Raw genomic sequence first — 22,621 nt, forward strand, 5'->3', positions numbered from 1 at the left:
AAGGGGTCCTAAAATGACATTTGTCATTACTTGACAAGGTCACATGATTTACGTGTTCAATCTGCCATATGATCAGACATGCATGCAGAGGTAGGTGCTGAGATCAGATGGCCATAGTCATCTCCCAGGTGCCGGGCCTGAGTTCCAGAAATGCTTACATTAACATTTAAGTTTCCCATCAAAATGAAAACACAAGATTAAAACTTTGTACTAGAGAGCTAGCAGACCTTTGAAAACACTTCAACGAGAACTAATTTGAAAAACACTATTCTAAAACATTGTTAAAACTTTCGGTAGTGGGTGGGAGAGGAGGAAATGTTAAGGAAATTGGGACTTCATCTGATAACAAAAGATGGAAAGTGACTCCCAATTTGCTATCCGTCAATGATCAGGTATTTTTTGAGAAATTCTGGAATGTTTCGGTATTGCACTTGGTTCCCTGGGAGTTTCATGACTCATACACTGTGGTCACTACCCTCAGGAAGCTTACAGTCTATGTGGTTAAAGCAATAATTTAACAATCAGGATACTCATCATGTGTTTTATAAATTTTTGACTTACAATATTGTACAAAGATTGGAGAAACAGGTAATATTCGGAGAAACAAGGGAATGCATTATTAATGAGAGTGTAATTTGTGCTGGAACTTGAAGAATAGACACAATTTAATAGGCAAAGAAATGTTGGCAAGGACTGGAGGAAAAATCTAAGATTTACTCACTAGACACTGGCAGATACTCTTCTAGGGAGTATATTCTGTAATCTGGACCATGGCCTTCAAGGCAAGTATTATTATTCCTATTTTCCAGAAGAGGAAGCCAATAATGATGACAGCAAAAATAACTAACACTTAGTGATGGGTATCTCTGTGCAAAGCAATTAAGTGACTAAAGTCTTACATGAATTATCATACATAAATCTTCTAGAAACTCCAAGAGGTAGGAAAGAAGTACTGTTTTTTTCAGGTAGGGAAACCGAAACACAGAAAAGTTAATGTGAGACACAAGATCACATGGCTACTAAATGCAGAGCCAGGATTTGAGTAGAGGCCCTATGACTTTAGGGCTGGGGAGAATGAAACTACCTTTGTCAAGCTCAGAGAGGGAAAGTAACTTGCCTGGAAAGGCCCAGCCTAGACTGCCATCGATAAAGCCTCGCTGGCCCTGGGCTCATACTCCTTCCTCGAGTCAAAGAAGAGAGTGTGTGAGCAGAGGTGGAGCTGTGAATTCACAGGGCCTCTCTGTCCTACACGAGAAGGCAGGCATGCTCGTAAAAGATAAGGCTAGAAACTTGAGTGGGGCAGGGTGTTATGAAGGACAACCTTGAAAGCTAGACAGAGGAATCCGAGTTTACCTTGTAGGCCTCATATTCAGAAATGGGAGTTTTAATGAGGAAGATGCTGACTAGTAATTTTCCTTAGTCCCCCGCCACCCCATCCACGGTTTCAGTTACCCACAGTCAACCTTGGTTCACAAGCAGATGATCCCCCTTCTGACTTGTCATCAGAAGGTCAATAGTAGCCTCATGCTACACCACGGTGCCTCATTATGTAAGCATTTCATCATCTTACATCATCACAAGAAGGGTGAATACATTCCAGTAATGTTTTTTGAGAGAGGGACAAAGTACATTCACATAATTTTTATTACAGCATATCTTTATAATTGTTCTATTTTATTGTTGTTAATCTCTTACTGGGCCCAATTTATGAATTAAATTTTATCCTAGGCTCATATGCAGAGGGAAAAACAGCATATCGGGGTTCAATACTACCAGCAGTTTCAGGCGTGTACTGGGGGTCCTGGGACGTAGCCCCCATGGATGAGGGGGGACTACTCTGCATGGGAGGAATACAAAGAAAGGAGATTGAACTAGAAAAGCAAATACTTCAGTAGGACATAAACCATTTTGAAAATACTGCATAAGCACTGGATGAAGTAGCAAAAGGCCCTAATGGAAGAGCTTTTAATCTGTGGCCACTACCTGAACCAAGAGATACAGTTCTCTACCTCCTGAGGGCTGGCTGAGCATTGGTCAACACCACCTTGATTTTCCTTCAATTCCAGTCTTTCTTGATTCAGGGATTGTGTCCCTCTTCTACAATTTATTTAATACCTGGATCCTTGGGATCCTATCTTGATATTTTAAAATGGTAAGCAAATTATTTTACTTCCTTGTTTGTTTCCTTTCCCTGTGTCCAGCCAGAGACCACTGAGAACAGAGTTGTGTTTCTGAGCTCATTGCAACAAGGGACACTGCCCACTATGGGGCATGTGGGTGTGTCTCCATAAGAAGGTCATAGAAATGACTCCAAGTATTGGGTTTGTGCTGGGTGTTCTAGGGCAGCTGTAAGGAAGCAGGGGTTTGGGCTGGGTTGGGTGCCATTAGGAAATGGAGGTAATGGATTATTCTAATGAATCTTATGGAGAAGGAGGGAAGAACACAGGGAGGCTAAAGCTATAATGACCAAAGGGGCAGTGGTCACTCAGATTCGACAGCAAATGGATTTTTGATACCTTTGAAACCATGGCTTTGTCTGTGCTTAGACAAGATTATGGAGTGGTCTTGTTTTCTTTCATTCATCACTGTCACAGAGTGACCCTGTCTAATGTTACTGTTCTGTGACATTGACTGTGTTCAGAAGAAAACGGCCTCTCTGTGAGTGCCTGGCCAGACCCCTCCTCTCTTTCTTTCCTGTAAACTCTCTATTGGTTGAAATGGGAGCCTTGAACAATCAGAGTTCATCTTGACTCTACCCCTTACTGGCCATGTGATCTTGGGCAAGTTTTAACTTTCTTCGAGCCAGAGTCTCTTCAGACACAAAACAAAAAAACATTTACCTCATAGAATTGTTGTAAGAATTAAGTGGGGAAAAAAAGCCTGGCACATAGTAATTTTTCAATAAATGACTGCAATTTGCATTGCTTGCCAGGATATTTTGCATAGCACTTCATATATATGTGCCCAGTTGAAATGGTTTATCTTTCCTTTGAAGGCGAGATGGTGAAATACTTTGTATAAAAAGGAAAACTGTTGTGTTAAATGTGCAACCCCATAATCACTGCAAAACCTTTTACTAAAATGTATGTGGAATGAAATCTTTTTCAGCACCTGCTCTCACCTCAGCGGGCCCCAGAGAGGCTTATTCAATTGGCAGAGGGCAACCTGAACACGCTCGTGTCGGAAATGAATGAGCTTCTGACCAGGGTAAGCTGGGAGGGTCATGAATCTTCTTATAGCAGATAGATCATGTATTTTAAGGAAAATTACATCAAATTTCTGAAGTGCAAATATTGTTGTTTCTAATTCCCAATTTGGTGCATGAAGTAGATGTATTTTGACTTGCTACTTCTGCCTCAAATAAAATCCTGAAACTCAGTAGCATCAAAGGAAGTTGTGATGCTTGGGTAGTGTCAAGGACAAGGGCTAAAAATATCAGAGTGACAGTATATTTTGAAAATTCTATCCAGTCACACATAAAAGTTTTTATCAATTTTGAATTCCAACAGCACTGTCTTTGACTATGTAAGGAAAAAGAAAAACAAATGAAAATACTTACAGACGCTTTGATCTCATCACAGGATATTTGCATTTGTATAGAAGTACAGTCTAAATCAGTATTCCCACACAAAAGAGGAAATCTTTATTGTGAAAATCCAAAGCATTTAAGACACTTTGAAAAGTTAGAATGTAAAGTCCATGTTACATTTATCAGACTTTTTAAGGAATTGGGTGTTTTAAACTTTCAAAACTGCAAGGTCAAGTTTCTTTTTACTGTTAGAAAACAACACAAAGTCCGCCATCTTGTGGCCAGAAAAATGCATGAGCAGAGAACTGGCTTGTCATTTAGGGATCCCGTTAGATTTTCTAAGAGCTTTAAATGACAACAAATATTGGAGTTAGAATGTTCTTACATATTATCTAGTTCATTTTTGTTTGTTTGTTTAAGAAGGGATACCTCAGGGCGTGACAATGAAAAGAATTACCACTGGCCATACAATTCACTAAACTCAGGGACCTAAGTAGAACCCAGTCTCCAGATTCCCATTGGTCCAGTAATCTTTCCACTTCACATGCATGCTGCTGGTTTAGGAAAATTTCCACAAGGAAATCAAATTGGCTTCTGAGCACATAACACTAAACAATGGCCCTGAGATTACAAATAGCATATGAAACGCTTTTTCAGAATCTAGTACCAGCTAGATACAGAACAGAGTTGCTTGCCAGTTCTTGTTAGGTATTAATTAGATTAATAAATACATTTATCTCATATTAATTTAATAGCTAATAACTTTGTATTTGCTATGTAATTACAACTAAAGAAGAAATTTTAAACTGGTCATAGCAAACAAAGTAAAACTCAATTCAACAAGCATGTATGAATGTTCACCCAAGCTAAATGTTTGCAGATGAAAGATATAAATGAAGCCCAGTCTTTGTCTTCAAGGAACTTCGGTCTAGTGTGTGTGTGTGTGTGTGTGTGTGTGTGTGTGTGCGCGCGCGCTCATATATGTGTGTATGTGTGTGTATGTGTATACGATATGTATTTAGATGTGTGGAGGGTAATGTGGGACAGCTGCATGCAAATATGTAATAAAACATGAAATAAAATAAAGGAACAAGAAATGTACCTGAGAAACATAAATGGAATGATTTAATCTCTTTAAGGGTAATTAGGGAAAATTCCATGGAACAGGAGGCATTTCATTTATTCATTCATTTTATTAATACTTATTGGGCAGCTACCGTGTTCTAGGTACTCTGTCAGAATGACAGACACTGGGAATAGAGGGATAAGCAAAACTGACACAAGCCTTCTCTCATTGATCTGATTAGAGCCTAATGATCTGAGCCTAGAAACACAAGAAATATTTTACTAGGAAAGTCAGACCTTTATTATGTCTTAGAAGTCCAATGCGCTATCCATTGCGCGACAGAGCCACCTAGACCTTTATTATGTCTTAGCCTACATCTTTTCATCTCTTCAGCAGACTCTCCCATACTGAATAAATTTTTCAAAATAGAATGCATATATTAGAGAAGTTTAAGGTTAAAAGCAAAGTTGATTGGAAAGTATGGACAGTTCCCATATACCCCCTAACCCTATACATACATAGCTTCCCCATTATTAACACCCCCACCCCCAGGGTGGTACATTTGTCGCAATAAATGAAGCTACATTGACAATCATTATCATTCAAAGTTCATAGTGTACACTCTTGGTGATTTTTGATAGTGTACACTCATGGTGTTGTACATTCTTTAGGTTTTGAGAAATGTTTAATGACATGTCTCCACCATTATAGTATCATACGGAGTAGTTTCACTGCCCTAAAAACCCTCTGTGCTCCACCTCCCTCCCTCCTCTCAAACCTCTGGCAAAGTGATCTTTTTACTGTCTCTATAGTTTTGCCTTTTCCAGAGCACCATATAGTTGGAATCATACACTATGTAGCCTTTTCACATGGACTTCTTGTACTTAGTAATATCCATTTAAGTTTCCTCTGTGTCTTTTCATGGCTTGATTGCTCATTTCTTTTTTAATGCTGAATAATATTTTCCATTGTCTGATTGCACCACAGTTTATTTATCCATTCATCTACTAAAGGACATCCTGGTTGCTTCCAAGTTTTGGCAGCATGAATAAAGCTACTATAAACATTTGAGTACATAAGTTTTCAATTCATTTTTGTAATACCAAGGAGCTCAATTGGTGGATCCTATAGTAAAAGTATGTTTAGTTTTCTAAGAAATCACCAAACTGTCTTCCAAAGTGGTGGTACCATTTTGCATCTCACCAGCAACAAATAAGGTTCCAATTGCTCCACATCCTCACTAGCATTTGGTGTTGTCAGTGTTTTGAATTTTGGCCATTCTAATACGTGTGTAGTTGTAGCTCCTTGTTTTAATTTACAATTTCCTAATGATATATGATACTGAGCATCTTCTTATATGCTCATTTGCCATCTGCATGTGTATCATCTTTGGTGAGATGTCTCTTTAGATCTTGCTATGGACTGAGGGTTTATGTCCCCTCCAAAATTCCTATGTTGAAATTCTAACTGGCAGGGTGATGATAATAGGAGGTGAGGCCTTTGAGAGGTGATTAGGTCATGAATGTGGAGTGCTAATGAATGGAATTAGTGCCCTATAAAAGGAACCCCTATAGGGTGCCTGGGTGGCTCAGATGGTTAAGCGTCTGCCTTCGACTAAGGTCGTGATCCCAGGGTCCTGGGGTCGAGTCCCGCATTGGGCTCTCTGCTCAGTGGGGAGCCTGCCTCTCTCTCTCTCTCTCTCTCTCTCTGTCTCTTATGAGTGAATAAATAAAATCTTTAAAAAATAAAAATAAATAAAATAAAAGGAACCCCTATAGAGGAGAGATTCTTTTCCCCTTCCTTGCCTTATGAGGACACAGTGAAAAATGGTACTAGGAAGTAAGTCCTCACCAGACACCAGATCCGCTGGGGACTTGATCTTGCACTTCCCAGTCTCCAGAATTATGAGAAATAAACTTTGTTGTTATAAGCCACCTAATGTATAATATTTGATTATGGCAGCCCAGATGGACTAAGACAAATCTTTTCTCATTTCTTTTTTATTTGCGTTGTTTGTTTTCTTATTATTGAGCTTTAAGAGGTCTTTGTATATTTTGGGTCCTAGCCCTTTATCAGATATGTCTTTTGTAAATATTTTTCCCCAGTCTGTGGCTTGCTTTCTCATTCTCTTGACAGTGTCTTTCACAGTGCAGAAGTTTTTAATTTTAATGAAGTCCAGCTTATCAATTATTTCTTTCATGGATTTGACTTTGGTATTGTATCTAAACGTTGTCACCATATTCAAGGTCGTCTAGATTTTCTCCTATGTTATCTTCTAGGTGTTTTATAGTTTTGTATTTTACATTCAGGTCTATGATCCAATTTCAGTTAATTTCAATATTATTTTTAAATAAACTTGTTATTTTAGAATAGTTTTTGATTTACAGAAAAGTTATAAAAGTAATACAGAGATTTTCTCTATACTCCATACTCAGTTTCCCCTACTATTAATTTCTTGGTGTGGTATGTCTGCCACAACTAATGAACTAGTATTGATCCATTATTATTAACTAAAAACTGTACTTTATTCAGATTTCTTCAGTTTTCACTTAACATCTTTATATTATTCCAGAATCCCCTCCAGGATACTGCATTACATTTAGTCATCGTGTCTTCTTAGGCTATGGACTGAGATTTAGACTTTCCTTGTTTTTGATGATTTTGATAGTTTTGACAAGCTCATGTATTTTGTAGGATGTCCCTCAGTTGGGGCTTAACTCATGTTTTTGTGATAAGTATGGAGTTATGGGTTTTTGTGGGAAAGGCTAAAGAAGTAAAGTATCATTTTTATCATTTTATCATTTTTATTACATCAAATTAAGAACCCATGCAATCCATATGTCTTCTTATCTTGATTACCTGGCTAAGGTAGTGTTTGCCAGATTTGTCCACTGTAAAGTTATTCTTTTTCTAAGACCATTTTTATCTGTGCAATCTTCAGATTTTATAACACAAAGAGCCTAGAAATAAGACTACTGAAAGCAAAGATCTTTTCAGTGAAGTGAGGATGAAGAGGAAATGAAAATCCTCATTTATTAATTAACCTGTCTCTATCACATTTATAATTAGAGACATAACTATCATGGAGACCGTAAATACTCAAGTCAACATGATCAATTCTTCCCCTGTTGTCATGCTGCATGATAATCAAAAGGTGAATTGATACATATGGAATCATCACTAGAAGGCTAGATGACTGAAATATCCAACAGTATCAGCCTAAGACACCAGTACCTTTATCTCGTGGCCATGAATGATTCAGCATTGGGACCACAGTCTGAGAAGCGTGGTAGCCATGACTTTCATGGTTACATTAGAGGAGACAGTGCCTTAAACTAGGAGCCCACACGGGAATTACTTGGGGCCAGGTCTCACTCCCAAAGGTTGTGATGTAATTGGTCTGAGAGGGGCAGTAAGTGCACTGGGATTTTCAAGAGCTCTTGGGATGATTCTGATGTCAGCCAAGGTTGAAAACTACTGTGAGTTTATAATCACCTGATAATTCCAGCTCCCTTCTTTCACTGGTACAGCCAGTCTTTTTATGCTCCTTTTTTTCTGCTTTGTTGGCTGACCAGTCGATTTATGACTAACGCATTCTTTAGATTTGTTAAAGCATTTGGTGAGTCTCATCCTACATAGCTGGTGTAGGTGCTTGCCTTTTCTCCTACAAGTGCTTATATATTCTATGCTCATTTTTTCATGGCGCAATCTAGTTCTCTAATAACCTGTGGTAAAGAGAATCATATTCCTCCCCAAACTAACACTTAACATGCATTTTATATAATTTATGGTGCAAATATTACACAGGCAAAGTATTACATAATCACACATCTCTTTCAGTGTATTTTGATTTATTGCCATTTGATTTCCCTCTTGAAATATAAGTTTCTTGAAACATAGGAATCATATTTAGCATATTTGAACTGTCCTACAATGTGTGTGAATACCGAGATGCTTTTTGAGGCCAACTCCATGTATCTCCATAGCTACTGTTCTTAGCTCCCTCTCCTGTTTCACAGCCACAGTTTTTGAAGGCTTTGGAGACAGGTCTGCATTCTCTTCTCACTCCACTGCAATTTAGATTTACTCTCCCGGCTTGCTACTAAAGCTATTCCTAAAAGATAACCAATGACATGTTGGTCACTAAATCCAATGAAAACTTTAATTTACTTGAACCTCCTGTAGCAATTGCCATTTTTGACCCTTCCTTCCTTCTTCACATATTCTCCTCTAGTTTTCTCTTAATTCTCTGTCCTTTTATTCTCAGGCTCTTACTCTGTCCATCCCTTTAAAGTTGGTTTTCTTGGGGTACAGTCATCACTTGTAAATTCTTTCTTTGGGCTTTAATTGCTGAAGATTCAAAAATCTGTATTTTCAAAACAGACTTTATTCTCCAGCTTCAGTCCTAGAAACCTAGCTGCCGATAGGACATCTCAAATTAAACTCATCATCTTCCTCTTAAAACCCATACTTTTTCCTATTTAGAGCATCTCAGTGATTTGTCCTCCAATATGTAGCCAGTTCCCCCTCCAAAAAAATGAATGAGTTACCCTTTACCTTCATTTTCAACCCAATCCAATTCAGTTTCCATGTATGACCTCTCTTTCCAAGCCATCTCCAACTCCAACCAATTATTAATCATGTAACAGAGTAAACTCTCCAAATCACAGACCTGATCATTTCGCTCTGCTCCAAATTCTACAACAGCTCTCCATTTGGTGTAGTATGACATATGATGCTCTCCCATTGTGATCTGATTCTTGCTTAACTGCGCAGCCTCATCTCTCCCCAAATTCGCAGCCTGGTTATCGGGACCCTGATACATTTAACATATAAGCCAGAAAGCTAGAAATTTTCCTCAGTCCTTTTTCTTCTTCCCTGTACTCCCACTTATTCAACCCATTATCAAATGCAGGGGGTTGCTCTTCTTGTATAGATCTCCTCTCCGCTATCCAACTCTCGTTCCATCTCCATAACCTTTAGTTTGGAATTACCACGTGGGTTTTCTAGCTACTCCCTCTGCTTTTACTCTTGTTTTCCTTCCACTTTGTTCTCTACAGTGTAGCCAGAATGCACTTTTGCTATTCCAAATCTGAAGATGTCACCCGGGTGCTTAAACTCATCCTCCAACTTCTCATGGCTCTTAGGTGAGCACTTCCAGTCCTCTTGTTGGCCGCATCTCTTGCCACCTGTGCTTCTCACCATCTGCGCTCCAGCCATACAGCCCTTCAGTTACCTCATCCCACAGCTGAGCCTTTCCATAGGTTTCTTTTAGCCTTTGAAGTAAATCACCTTCTCCTGTATCTTGTTAACTTCTATTCATTCCGGTTCACCTTTCAAACCTCAGCTCATGGAACTCTGCCTTAGGGAGACATTTTAGGTGTGATGAGACTCCTCTATAACTGTCTTATACCACTGTGCTTTTTCTTCAGTTTGTAATTATAAATTTATTTTCATGATCACTCAACAAATACATCTCTACTCTACCAGACTATAGGCTCCAAAAGGGCAGGAGGTATGTCCTTTAATTTTTTTTTTTTTCTCACCACAGTATCACCAATATCACGCACACAGTAGTTCAGTAATTTGTTTAATTAATTAACTGTGAATAATTTAAAAATAGCATTTAAACAACTAGATGACAGGTAGAAAAACTCAAAATAAGCATTGATTTTTAATGTCTCTAAAATACACTAAAATCAGGCATATATTGATAATTATATTCAGTTGGATGTTTTACTTCCTTTGATAAGCATCTTCTAAATGTTTATCTGTAAGGTGAGAATGCTGTGTAATAGACTGAACTATATAAAATATCAAAATTGAGCTTTATTTTCATTTACTGCCTATTTAAAATCAAATTTAAATAAAAATTATTTCTAAAATGATGAAACTAGCTTTTAAATGATTTAAGTGCCAAAAATATTGTATGTTTATCTTTATAGTGTTAAGAGATTTAAGTTTCCTACAATGTTTTTTTTAATTCCTATTACATTTTAAAAGAGATAGAGAGAATGTAAAGCACATCATACTTGTTTGGTTTGGGACTCTGAAAACTGACACCTGAAATATTTAGGGAGAAATTGTATAGAACTCACTTGTTACCATTCCAGAGAGCCACTTGGCTTCTCTCTATCACTTTCCTTGTGTGTTGTCTAATAGCTTGCCTGAGGAGTCCTTCACTGACACTTAGATACACAAAACTGGTAGTTTTCGAAGATGACCCTTGAGAATATCATATAAATGATTAGATCTGAAATTTAATTTCAGCAGGAGGGCATATAAGTCTGCAAATGCAAAAGTGGATGGCATCTAAGCAATGTTGTCTATTCACTAGTTAGATTTGCCCCATTAGATTCTAGTTTTAACATAAAGAAGGCAGAAAATGAAAGACACTAGTAATATCCAACCAAGAAAATTATGTGCAGGTTTCAAGAGGCACAGTGAGAACTGCTTGAGCTAAAGCAAGAAAGTAACAGCTACATTGTTCAGAAGTAAATTAATGCGTGCCTAATGGTAATGCATGCTGCCTAATATAAATACTCTAAAAAAATAAAGGAAAAAGAAAAAAAGAAAAATAGAAGGAAAAAATACCTAGTTTAGTGAACTTGAATGTAAAAAAAGGCAATCAAAAGTAAGAGAGAAACACAAGGTACTGCTTAAGGCATCATTTAGAAGGGAATGCTGGAAAGATTGTAGAACTGAGGTAAGAGGATGTAAAAATAAGAAAATCAAAGATAGAGAATCAAAGGAAGATTGTACAGCATAGTAGGATAAATGAGAAGACATTTGTCAAATACTCAAAGGACAAGATAATAGTGAATGAGAGGGAATATGACTAAGAGATGGAATGGTAATTTAATAAAATGCAAGAAGAACTAAACTGAATCAGACAGATAGCTCCTATCATGTAGTATTTAGCATTCATCTGTAACATTATCAATAGCCTGTCCTGGGTAAAACTGATTGTCGTGAATTTCACCATGATACCGCTATCTATCACCACTCCCTATGGGTGATAGTGCATTTGTCATAGGCTTCCTTTATGGAGTCTCTCATGGGTGGTTTTGACAAGGGTGACTCTTCACCTTAATTACTGTGTAATAAGACATGACTTTTAAAAATGTGTCTATATGATGTTCTGCTATGGATTTTTAAATATGTTAATTTACTAAAACCTAAAGGTGATACACTTCAAGTACTACCTAAGCTCAAGCAGCATCCCTCCTTTCACCCAGAATGCTCAACTTTTTCATGTATTTTCCTATTCTTCCCGGATATTAGCATAATATAAGTTAGTGCTTGATACGGACAAAATATAAAGCTGTGAGAAAATGTGTGTTTTGCCCCCAGTTCCCTGTGTGTATGAGTTCAGATGAGTCACTTAACCTCTCCATACCTTCATTTTCATCAGTGTAAAAATAGGGATTATGCCCTCTGTGTATCTTTAAAAGCAGGAAGGGTAAATGAGACACAGGAGAGTATTACAAGCCCTTCTGAACACACATATCAATCCAGGATATGGTTGAGCCTGATTCTGTAACCCATATTTTGGAGCGCTAATACCATGAATCAATGCCTTTTTGCCAGGAACCTCACATTTCCCCCTCTTCTGGAGCATGGCCGAGAGGGGCGGCTCTTCTCATTTCTGTAGGGGAAGGCTACGTTCTTCCTCAGGAAGCACTGTGCTGGCCCTAAACTGTGCTGGCCCTAAAGAGTTCTGCCTCCTCCCAAACCCAATCCTGCCCTCATTACTTGGCGTGTAATTGCAGGTTAGTTTTTAATGACCATGAGGCCAGTGACAAGAATACAGTGTGGTTGGAATTGAGGGGTCTCCTGCCTGGCTCTCCTCCTAAGCACTCAGCTGCAGCTCTTGAGCACAAGCTTCCCATTAGGCTCTGAAAAATACCCAGGAACTGCCCAGCCATCCACATTCACTGGCAAGCCTAGCACTTGGCAGAAGGCCAGTTTGCATGGTATTGGGAAGGCATAGAGATTTTTTGTTTGTTTCCTTCAATAGGCATTGGAACTTCAAAGGGATTTGTAGTTGGTTTGATGATTATTATACCAGCTAATCACTCAATATCTACTATGCCTGGCACTCTGAGGAATAAAAAAAAAAAATAGACATTAAAAAAATAAGACATAGGGGCGCCTGGGTGGCTCAGTCGTTAAGCGTCTGCCTTCGGCTCAGGTCATGATCCCAGGGTCCTGGGATCGAGCCCCGCATCGGGCTCCCTGCTCGGCGGGAAGCCTGCTTCTCCCTCTCCCACTCCCCCACTTGTGTTCCTGCTCTCACTAACTCTCTCTCTTTGTCAAGTAAATAGATAAAATCTTAAAAAAAAAAATAATAAGACATAGCCTCAGCCCCAAGGACAGAGATTAGATAGAAATGGCAAAACACCTAACAAAGTAACTACCCAACAGAGTCATGAATGGTGGTAATGATAGTTGTTTTTAAAAATCTAAGAAAGGGTCCTGCCCCCATGGCCAGCTGACCCGCTGCCTGGTGGCACCAAGTAGGTTACCCCGCAGACCCTCCAGCAACAGGACTGACATTGACCCCAGGGGGCGATGAAAGCACTGAAAGAGAAGGTTGAATCTGGAAAGGGGGAAAGATGTCTTTCCTGTAGCAGGTCAAAAATTAATTTATTCCAGCAAAGTCCTCAATGATGATACTGCTCTAAAAGAGTATAAAAGTGATGAAGAAACCTTGTGATGGTTACGGTGGCAAAACCTAAAGCCGTCACAGCACCAGCACAGATCACATCCCGCCAGGGCACCACCATTAGCTCCTCCATGAGGTGGGCTGTGGCTCGGGGCCCCACTCCCACACCTGCACCTGCCAGGGCAATGAAAACAAGAAAACCCTGCAGAAAAGCCAGCAGAAATGAATGGTGCATCAGGAGAGTCTTCTTGGCCAAACACTTTTGAAGATGCAACAGGTGCACATGTCACAGGGCAGTCTTGTGAGAACGTGGTAACTGAGATCATGTCAATGGGCTATGAAGGCCAGCAAATGACCACAGCCCTAAGAGCTGGTTTCAACTACCCTGACAGAGCAGTGGGGCATCTTTCTATGGGAACCCCAGAGATAGAGAAAGTCGGGCTGTGGTTGATCCCCTCCCCCAGCAGCTAGGACGGGGGCTCCTCAGTCTTCAGTGGCTGCAGCTGCAACCCTACACGTTCTGGAGAAGCCCCTTGAATTCTTACGGATCAGCCTCAGTTTCAACAGATGAGACAAAGGACTAACAGAATCCTTCCCTGCTTCTGGCATTGCTGTCAGAGGTCAAGAACATTCTCAACTCCTGCAGCAAATTAGCCAACCCCAGGATCATTTGATTCCGGTGTTAAATGAACCAGTTCAAGAAGCAGGTGGTCAAGGAGGAGGGCGTGGAGGCGCGGGGGCGGAGCTGCACAAGCCGGAAGTGCGCCTGCGAGCTACACTCAAGGAACGTCTCGGGACTGAGAAGCCATAGAAGGATGAAAGGCGCTAGGGTTTCCTGAAGGACTTGTGATACGAGCATAGTTTGCTTGTGAGAAGAATGAGAACTTGGCTGTCAATTTTCTTCTATAGCAAAACTTTGATGAAGATGGAAAGGGACTTTTTTCCTCGTATGTCACAGCAGATCATCACACTGCATTCACTGGATTGTCTCAGATGACTTGGGCTCATAGGCACGATACTTGGTATCAGGCAGGAGATGGTTGGGGGTGGGGATACAGGGCAGGTATAAATGCCTACATGTCTGCTGCATTTAGCAGATGCCACAGTCCGCACAGTGTGTAAAATACTATACAACCCAAAGTCAGATTTTGCAGGTCTCTGTTTCTTCTATAAAACACGAGGTAACTTTTCCTAGGCTTCACTTTTTTTTTTTAGTGTATTGAATCCAAAAATTTAGTGTAATGCCCTGCTTCACATTTCTTTGACTTAACATTGATTTCAGAATGTTATGTAGAGTGCATGGGTGGCTCAGTAAGCGTGGGACTCTTGGGTCTCAGCTGAGATCATGATCTCATGGGTTGGGAGATCAAGCCCGGCATCTGGCTCTGCGCTCAGCAGGGAGTGTGCTTGAGGTCCTCTCTCCCTGCAGCTCCCCCTGCTCACGTGCATGCGCTCTCTCTCTCTCTCTCAAATAAATAAATCTGAAAAGAGAATCTTTGCTCCCTGTAATCTACAGTCTCTATTTTGGAGCAGTACTGGATAATGGCTTTGTGAAATTGAAAAAACAGTTGGAGCAACTATAAACAGAAATGCCAAATTATTGACTTATTGTCGCTGCTTCATATATGTATAAAATTAATGTGTAAGAAAGCCCATTCTCTCAAGTTAAATACCTGGGGACGGGGAAGGAGGAGAAAAGGGGAATATTCTAAAATGAAAATACTGCGATTTGAAAATTTTTTGATCATTGGGGCACCTGGGTGGCTCAGTCGGTTAAGCATCTGCTTTCAGCTCAGGTCATGATCCCGGGGTCCTGGGATCGAGCCCCGCATTGGGCTCCCTGCTCGGCAGGGAGCCTGCTTCTCCCTCTCCCACTTCCCCTGCTTATGCGCTCTCTCTCATTCTGTCAAATAAATAAAATCTTTAAAAATTTTTTTTAAAAAAATTTTTTGATCATTGAATATGACACCCTTCTAACATGATTGGAGGAACTGCAAGAATAGGCAGAGTTATCTTCCTGTTTACGTTTTTTGGTTTGTTTGTTTCTTGGTTTGCTTTGGGGGAAAAATTGGTAGGTGTCTAATTACTGTTTACTTCATTATTGTGTTGCAGGAAAAGTTTTAAAATCACCATTGCATGTTTACTTTGGAAGTACCCCTTTGTGAGAGTGAGCATTTTGGGGCCAATGGAGAAATGCAGCATTCACTCTCCTTCCCCTTCCCTCAGCAGAAATGTGTTTATCAACAAGTCACAAGTTCAAACTGCTGCCTTTCTTTAAAGCCAGAAAATGCTAATTCAGTTCAGAATTAATGCAAAGATTTCAGAACTGGGTTTCTGATGTTTGTAAATATGTTTCCATATTAGGTGAGAATGTATGACCATTGATGTCATTAGGATGATATTACTTTCAAAAAGAGAAGGAGGACAGAAGTATAATACAGAATCTTTCATTGCATTGGAAAAACTGGTGAAGTCTTTTAGAAGAATTGGAAGATGCAACTGGAAAAGTACTTTGGAAAATATACAATCAAGATATCTCATGGCGTATTAAAAGAAAAATTTTAATAGGAAAGAAAGAAGAAAAGAAAAGAGAAAAAAAATCTAAGAAAGGAAAGCATAAGCCAAAATGGTCAGGGGTGGCTTCACAAAGAAGGTTGAGTGGAACTGACTCTTGAAGGCTGGATTTATTTTGGATAATTGGAGAGGAGTTAAGGAACAATAGTATAAACAAAAGCCCTTTCTGGGAGTGTTCATAGAAAGGTAGGCAATGAGAATGGTAATAAGGTCGGCAAGATTCACTAGGTAATTGCTTAATCATTTATTGAACATTCATTCAATATTTGCTCTCAGTGAGGCATCACACTAGGAGCTGGATATAAAGTGATGAACAAAACAGACCAAGTCCCTGCTCTCTTAGAGCTTACCTTTTAGTCAGGGAGGTAACCAACAAATAGAGGAGCCATAAGTAATTCTAAAATGCATGGTATTATGAAAAAAAATGTTCTGTGGAAAGTCTGGAAACCTGGCTAGGTGCCCTAGAAATGGCCAGACCTAGAAGGGACACTGAAACTGAAAGATGAAAGATGAAAGATGACAAATGACAAGGATCCATCCATTGAAAGGACTGAGGAAAAGTTTATTCCAGGCAAAGACAGCAGAATCCGAGAAGAGCCTAAGAAGGAAAGAGTTTGGCATATTTCACATACTAAACAGAAGCCAGGGAGGTTGATTGCACAGGGCCTTCATGATAACTCTTTTAACTTGTTTCTTATCATGAGTCATGTAGAATTCTTGACATCTTACTATTGGAGTGCTCCTATAATCAGTACCAAGTTTGTTAATGATGACTCTTACATGTTGTATAAATTAATTAAGAAAGAAGAATTAAAGACAGTGGATGGGATCATGATCTTCCAGAATTTAAAAGAGACAGTGTATCAATATATATTTATTTTAAAAAATTAAATGCTTTAGGCTATGAGCCAGAATTGGTAGCCTTTGTTGTGTGAATATGTAAGTTAAGATCTTTTAGTAACAGATAAGATACTGATAAAGCAAAGAATAAATTTTAAGTTGAAATCATAATGTACACTTCCTGTGTGGTAATAGAGTGCTGGTAATACATTAATAATTAAGATATTGAAAATGACCATAATGTAGATCAAGTCCCTTAGTAAAGTCTGTGATATGTGAAAATAGGAGTGATATTATAGAGTACAATCAAGTCCAGGCTAGACAAACATCTACGACAGCTTAGAAAGCCAACATCTTAAGCAGCTGACTTTAGTAATTTTAAAGTAACATTTAAAATGTTATAGGTATATGTATATGCATGTGGTGTGTATATGTAAAAATATTGATTAGCACCTTCTAAATAATTTTGTATATTTACTGCAGACTGTTAAGAGGGATTTTTAAAACTTCCAGTGGATCTTATCCTTTCATCCTTTTATTTGTTTGTTTGTTTTTAAGATTTTATTTATTTGAGAGAGAGAGTGAGAGAGAGAAAGAGCACAAGAGGGGGAGCAGGAGAGGGAGAAGCAGACTCCCTGCTGAGCAGGGAGCCCAATGCGGGACTCAATCCCGGGACTCCAGGATCATGACCTGAGCCGAAGGCAGTCGCCTAACCAACTGAGCCACCCAGGCGCCCTCATCCTTTTATTTGTGATGGTAACACTCACAGGTTGAGAAATTAGTTGATGATAGTTGGACTTTATATTCTACCTTTTATGTAAAACCTTGAAAGGGGTCATGAATTAAACCTCTTATTGCCCCCTGGGAAATCACAAAATGCAATATAATTTCTATAGCACCTCTTACTGTGTTCTGTGTTCGCCAGACATTTAGTTCTATTTTAATTTCTATCTAAAATTCTCTTATGTGTGTAAAAAAAAAAATTTAGAATCTCTGGGCATGTCTAGAATGCAAACACTCTGGTACAGGATTATAGATATTAATACTCTGCCAATTTGGACCTTTTTCAAATTATTTTAAGGCAGTTTGTGATTCTTTGATTCATTATCTGTAGTTAGATTATCCCTATCTTTTTAGTAAAAAAAAAAAAAAAGAAGTCCTATTTATTAGCATATGTTCATGCATAGAAAAATGAACTGTACACCTATTTCAAGGTGCTCTAAACCTTATAATATCTTTTAAGAAACTTTGAATATTACATATGCCATTTTTATTTGACTAAATATACCATATCTTAACTATGAACACATTGAATGGATTCCTTTGTGTCAAGTGGTATCTTCAATGTGAATGAAGGTGCAAATGTGTGGGGATATTCTTTGGGGGCATGAAGCTATTTGTGGAGTTGTTTTATTTTGTTGACAATGATGTATAGTACTGTGATTAGCAGCTGTCTTTTCTGGTGATGACATACGGGAAAAGTTATCGTTTATTCTTCTTTAACGGTTTCCTGGCATCTTCAGAGTGTTATAAAACAAGCATTTACTACTGAGTAGCTAAGCATTTCTCCCTCTTTGTTTCTTTAATTAACGTATTGATCTAGACTGCATCTATAGGATCAAGCTTATTGAGACAGACTGCCTGTGCCTCCTCAAGAGATCATTGCTACACTCCACACTTTTTCAGTAAATAAAATATGGACAAAACTGCAACATGTGGAGGCTGAAGAATCCATTAAATACTTTTGGCAACTGTACCTCAAAGATACTTCAAAAATAATTGTGTTTTATCGCTTCTTCTAATGTCATTGCATATAGCAAGGGTTTTAAAAAGCCCAAATACGACTCTCTGATTTCCATTTAATGGAAGAAGTAATAAAGTTTAATTGTATACTGGAGCATGGGGTGTCATTTCCAGTATATCTGATCAATAATTCATCGATTGCCTTTGGCTCAGAGTTATATTTGAAAGAAAACGTAGCCAGTGGGAGCTTATCTCGCTGTAGCTTCATCATCTCAATTAATTATGCTTTTCCTGAATTTGGATCATTAGGCTACCAAAGTGACAGCAGATGGCGAGCAAACTGGACAGGATGCTGAGAGGACCAACAGGAGAGCAGACTCCTTAGGAGGATTCATTAAGGAGCTTTCCCAGGATGCAGAAGGTATTAGAATCATTTAATTTAATCATTATGTCTCCCACCAGAAAAATAGAAAAAGGGATTACACAGGACCGGAATTTCTCTAGTAAGAAATGCCCTTTCTCAATCTGAGGGTTGGCTTTTGAAAAGTACTTAGGTTGGGACAGCCAAGGGCATTATCTGCCAAGCATCTCCAATCTACAGTGTTAAATAGGGCATAATAGTCAGTGAATTAGTCATTATGAGTGCAGGCTCGTGGTAAACTGAATGCAGTCCCTTAGGAATGCCTTAATTTTTGAAGAATGGCTATTATGAGTAAATAACCAATAAACTTATGCTTTGCTATTGTTTGTATTCAAAACTATTGAGAAGATTAATTTTTTTAAAAGCTAATTTTATCATTCCGCTCAGTACGTTAAAGCAGCACTTTAATTTCTCAAAATGGCTTTTAAAATACTTGGTGCTGTTTTTAATGAACATCCGTTGCTTGGAGTCTGGACTTGCTACCTTACCAGAAGCTTCACTGTATTTAGTCCATCATTCTCTAGGAATTAGTGCTTGGCATCTACCAATCTGACTTAGGATCAAATTGGAAGCTATTTGGGGGCTAAACCCCAGATTAAGAACTCTTAAAGAAAACATAAAAAACCCAAAAATCTAGATCTTAAATATACATGCAGGTTTAGAAAGTAGGAAAAATGTTTTGGGTTTTTTCTCTTAAAAAATGAAATATTTTTATTGCTTTACAGTGTTACGTGTTTTAGATATTTTGCTTGGAAATACAGCCAAATAAGTCAGAACATGAGATAAACTTCAAGGCAGATCCTGACAGGTAATTCTTAGGAATCACTGGCCAAAAAGAGACAGAAAACTCCCAAAGATTCCCCACTGCAAGAAGCAACAGAGTTTTAATCTGAGGCAAAACATGTCAGGACCTGAAACAGAAGTTACACCTACGGGAAAATTCTTAACTAACTCATTATGGTTTATCTTCTGCTAGATGGAGTTTTTTTGTGCTTTTCCTGGTTTTATTTTCCATTAATGCGACTTGAAGTGTTCTCCCCCCAGCACTCCCTCCACCCCACAAAAAAAAAAAAAAAAAATCCCATTGCAGGTAAAACAATTTCTGCCTGGATCCATGAAGGCACTGGTCAATAACCCAGTAATTTTCCTTTTCCTTCTACCTCGATCTCAAACACTCAATACTTCAGCCGATCCTGGAAACTTATTCTGAAATCATTCCAATCAAATATTCATGCGTAAGAACAAATGCTGGTCCATGTTTTCAGCAGACTCCAACATCAGCACTGCTCATGTGCTCGCTCTCTGCATTGTACCCACCACCCAGTCTGTGCACCACACAAAGGCACCAGCAGGGGGCAGGTGGAGAGGAGATTTTGTCCAGGTTTTGCTCATCGCCCACAGTCCATCATCCATCAGAGAAAAGGGTTATGTATCATCAAAGATGTCTCCCATTCTCTAAATTGTGCATCCATCAGACAGTCTGATTGTGTCTGTCCAGACAGGACATCTTTTTCCTAATTTACATGAAGGTCCATGTGGGATAGATGTGATCCTGTACCCGGGAGAAATGTGGACACTGCTCCCTTCTTCCAGCAGCTACTAATGTAAATGATAACACACATGATATGCACAGCCCTTTAGAAGAGAACTTTGGCAAAACTAATCCAACTGTTAAAACTTCCTGAATGTTTAAATTTGAATATGCCAGAGGTAAACGAAATCTTGACTGGGATGTTTATATGTACTACAAGTCTTGGCAGTTCAGGAGATTTTTTTTTTTTTTTTAAGAAAAGGAAACTCACCCAAGCCTTAAGTAGGTTATACGACATATCCACACCCATCTTTTTCTCTTAGAACTACACTAATTGGGGATAGTATCAGTACTTTGAGGTTTTATTAGTGACAATAAATTGCTGTGGGGAAAAGTGAATTTGTTAGCCTGGCATTTGTCTAGTTCAGTTTTATTTTTAGTTGGAATACCTTACTCCCCCTATCTTCCATTATAAGTCATGGTCTCTTCTTAGATAATCACGGTCTATTAATCTAAGGCATTCTTATCTCCCTATAATTTTTAAAATCTTTGCTATGACTCCTGATTAGATCACAAATACTCTATATTTCATTCCATGAACTATTAGAATTAATGAGCAAATATATATATATATGTATACATGTATGTGTATATATATATATACATATATATATAAACAACTCATTAATTAGCATATGTACTGACATATATTAGGACTTGATAAATGCTAGACACCTTCTTTCCTGTTTCTCAGGTCACAGTAGTATTTGTCATTCATGAAGAATTTACCCATCAGAACATATTTTTTTTTGGTTCAGTGTGAAAAACAACTTTGTTTCTCCTGAGGGATTAATGTATTTATATGTTACAGATCCTGTATACTTCTTAAGTATCCCTTTTTTATTCCCTGCTCTGCCCTGGCTACTGAGATACTGTCTATTAAGATGTCTTCTGACTTACATTATTTTTTATCTTTACTCCATCTCCTTTTCTGTTAATTTTATCTTGTTTTAAAGATATTTCAAAGCTACTTAAAATTTCCTTTGAAATAAAGTAGAAATAAATAAGTAAATTTCAGAGCTATCTTAATGTCATAATTATTTTCAATTCTGTTGAAAATGTACTGAACTGAAAGCGCTGATAGTGTATACCTTTGAATCTAAGAGACTAAATAACACATTCGTCTTTAGTTTAAAAATATTCAGAGAATTTCCCAATTCCATATATAGAAGGAATGGAGCAATCACATCTCTTCTATTAAAATGATGCTTTCTTTTTTAATACAGTATCTCTACAGTATCTCTATTGTCGTTTTTGTGTGCCTTAATAATTTCTTCTAGTTGCTTACATATTACTTTCATTTAAAAGAAATGATGCATTCGTTCCAAAAGGTACAGCCATCTTTTCCTTTCCTCTCTCTTGTATCATGCTTTTTCCAGCAAGTTCTTCTCTGCAGAAGTTTAGTCTTGAGAATAGACCACAAGTGAGGTTATATCTCTCACATTACCCCCTCACAACCACCTATGCCCAGGACCTAAATTCAATCAAATTTCAAAAAATATCTCTAATCAAAGCTCATTTATATATTCACTTAATAAAAGAAAAACATACACCTTTGGCGAGTTGAAAAGTGGGATTTATGAATGCAAATAAGGTCAGTGGTTAGTTACATAATACAATTAGTTAAAGTCAACATACAGACAGATAGGCACTCAGACCAAAGAAGGAGAGGTACCACAGGGAAGGCCAAATCTACCGTCTTTCCTGAAATCTAAGTATAAACCTTATATTTTAACCATTGGCATTCTGCCATAGTTCTCACAAAGTCTGCTGGATCAAGGAGCTTTCCAATTAATCAGTCCAGGGTCACTGTGGTTCCTTAACAAACACAGTGCAGCCTAGGTGATAACTTAGCAACAGTAGTGGTGGGATCTTGAGAAGGTTCTTTGGTGTATGTCAAAGTATGACTATGAGTAGTTGACCAAGAAAGAGCCACCCTCACTAACTTCTAGGAATATGGCACCTGAGCAATAATTTCTACCACAGGGCTAGGAATGGCCATGTTTTTTCTTTAAAACAGCTGATTCAAATAGTTCTGCAGATTAGATTATGGCTGTCAGAATAAGGGGTTGACAGCAGCAACTTTCTAACCGATTACCTTAATCATGAAAAGAGAATTCAAAAGATGCATTTTGGAAAGGGTAAAATTAAAGATTGAAACCCAATTCCTTCTGCTAAACCGTGATTTT

At 38.4% G+C, this 22,621-nt stretch overlaps 1 protein-coding gene and 1 pseudogene across 1 annotated transcript in view; both read left to right on the forward strand.

The window, feature by feature from the left end:
* The window catches only part of LAMA2 (laminin subunit alpha 2), a 576,425-nt gene that overhangs the window by 428,670 nt on the left and 125,134 nt on the right, over positions 1–22,621 (forward strand). Inside the window, exons 34-35 of the mRNA XM_081828983.1 lie at positions 3,109–3,207; positions 18,730–18,841. Of these exons, the coding sequence (XP_081685109.1) occupies positions 3,109–3,207; positions 18,730–18,841 (211 nt within the window). The remainder of the gene's footprint in view (positions 1–3,108; positions 3,208–18,729; positions 18,842–22,621) is intronic.
* LOC145722890 (lysine-specific demethylase RAD23B pseudogene) lies at positions 8,127–14,385 on the forward strand (annotated as a pseudogene).

The sequence above is a fragment of the Leptonychotes weddellii genome, chromosome 8 (genome assembly GCF_054177405.1).
Source record: "Leptonychotes weddellii isolate Sample4059 chromosome 8, ASM5417740v2, whole genome shotgun sequence".
Taxonomy (NCBI): Eukaryota; Metazoa; Chordata; class Mammalia; order Carnivora; family Phocidae; genus Leptonychotes; species Leptonychotes weddellii.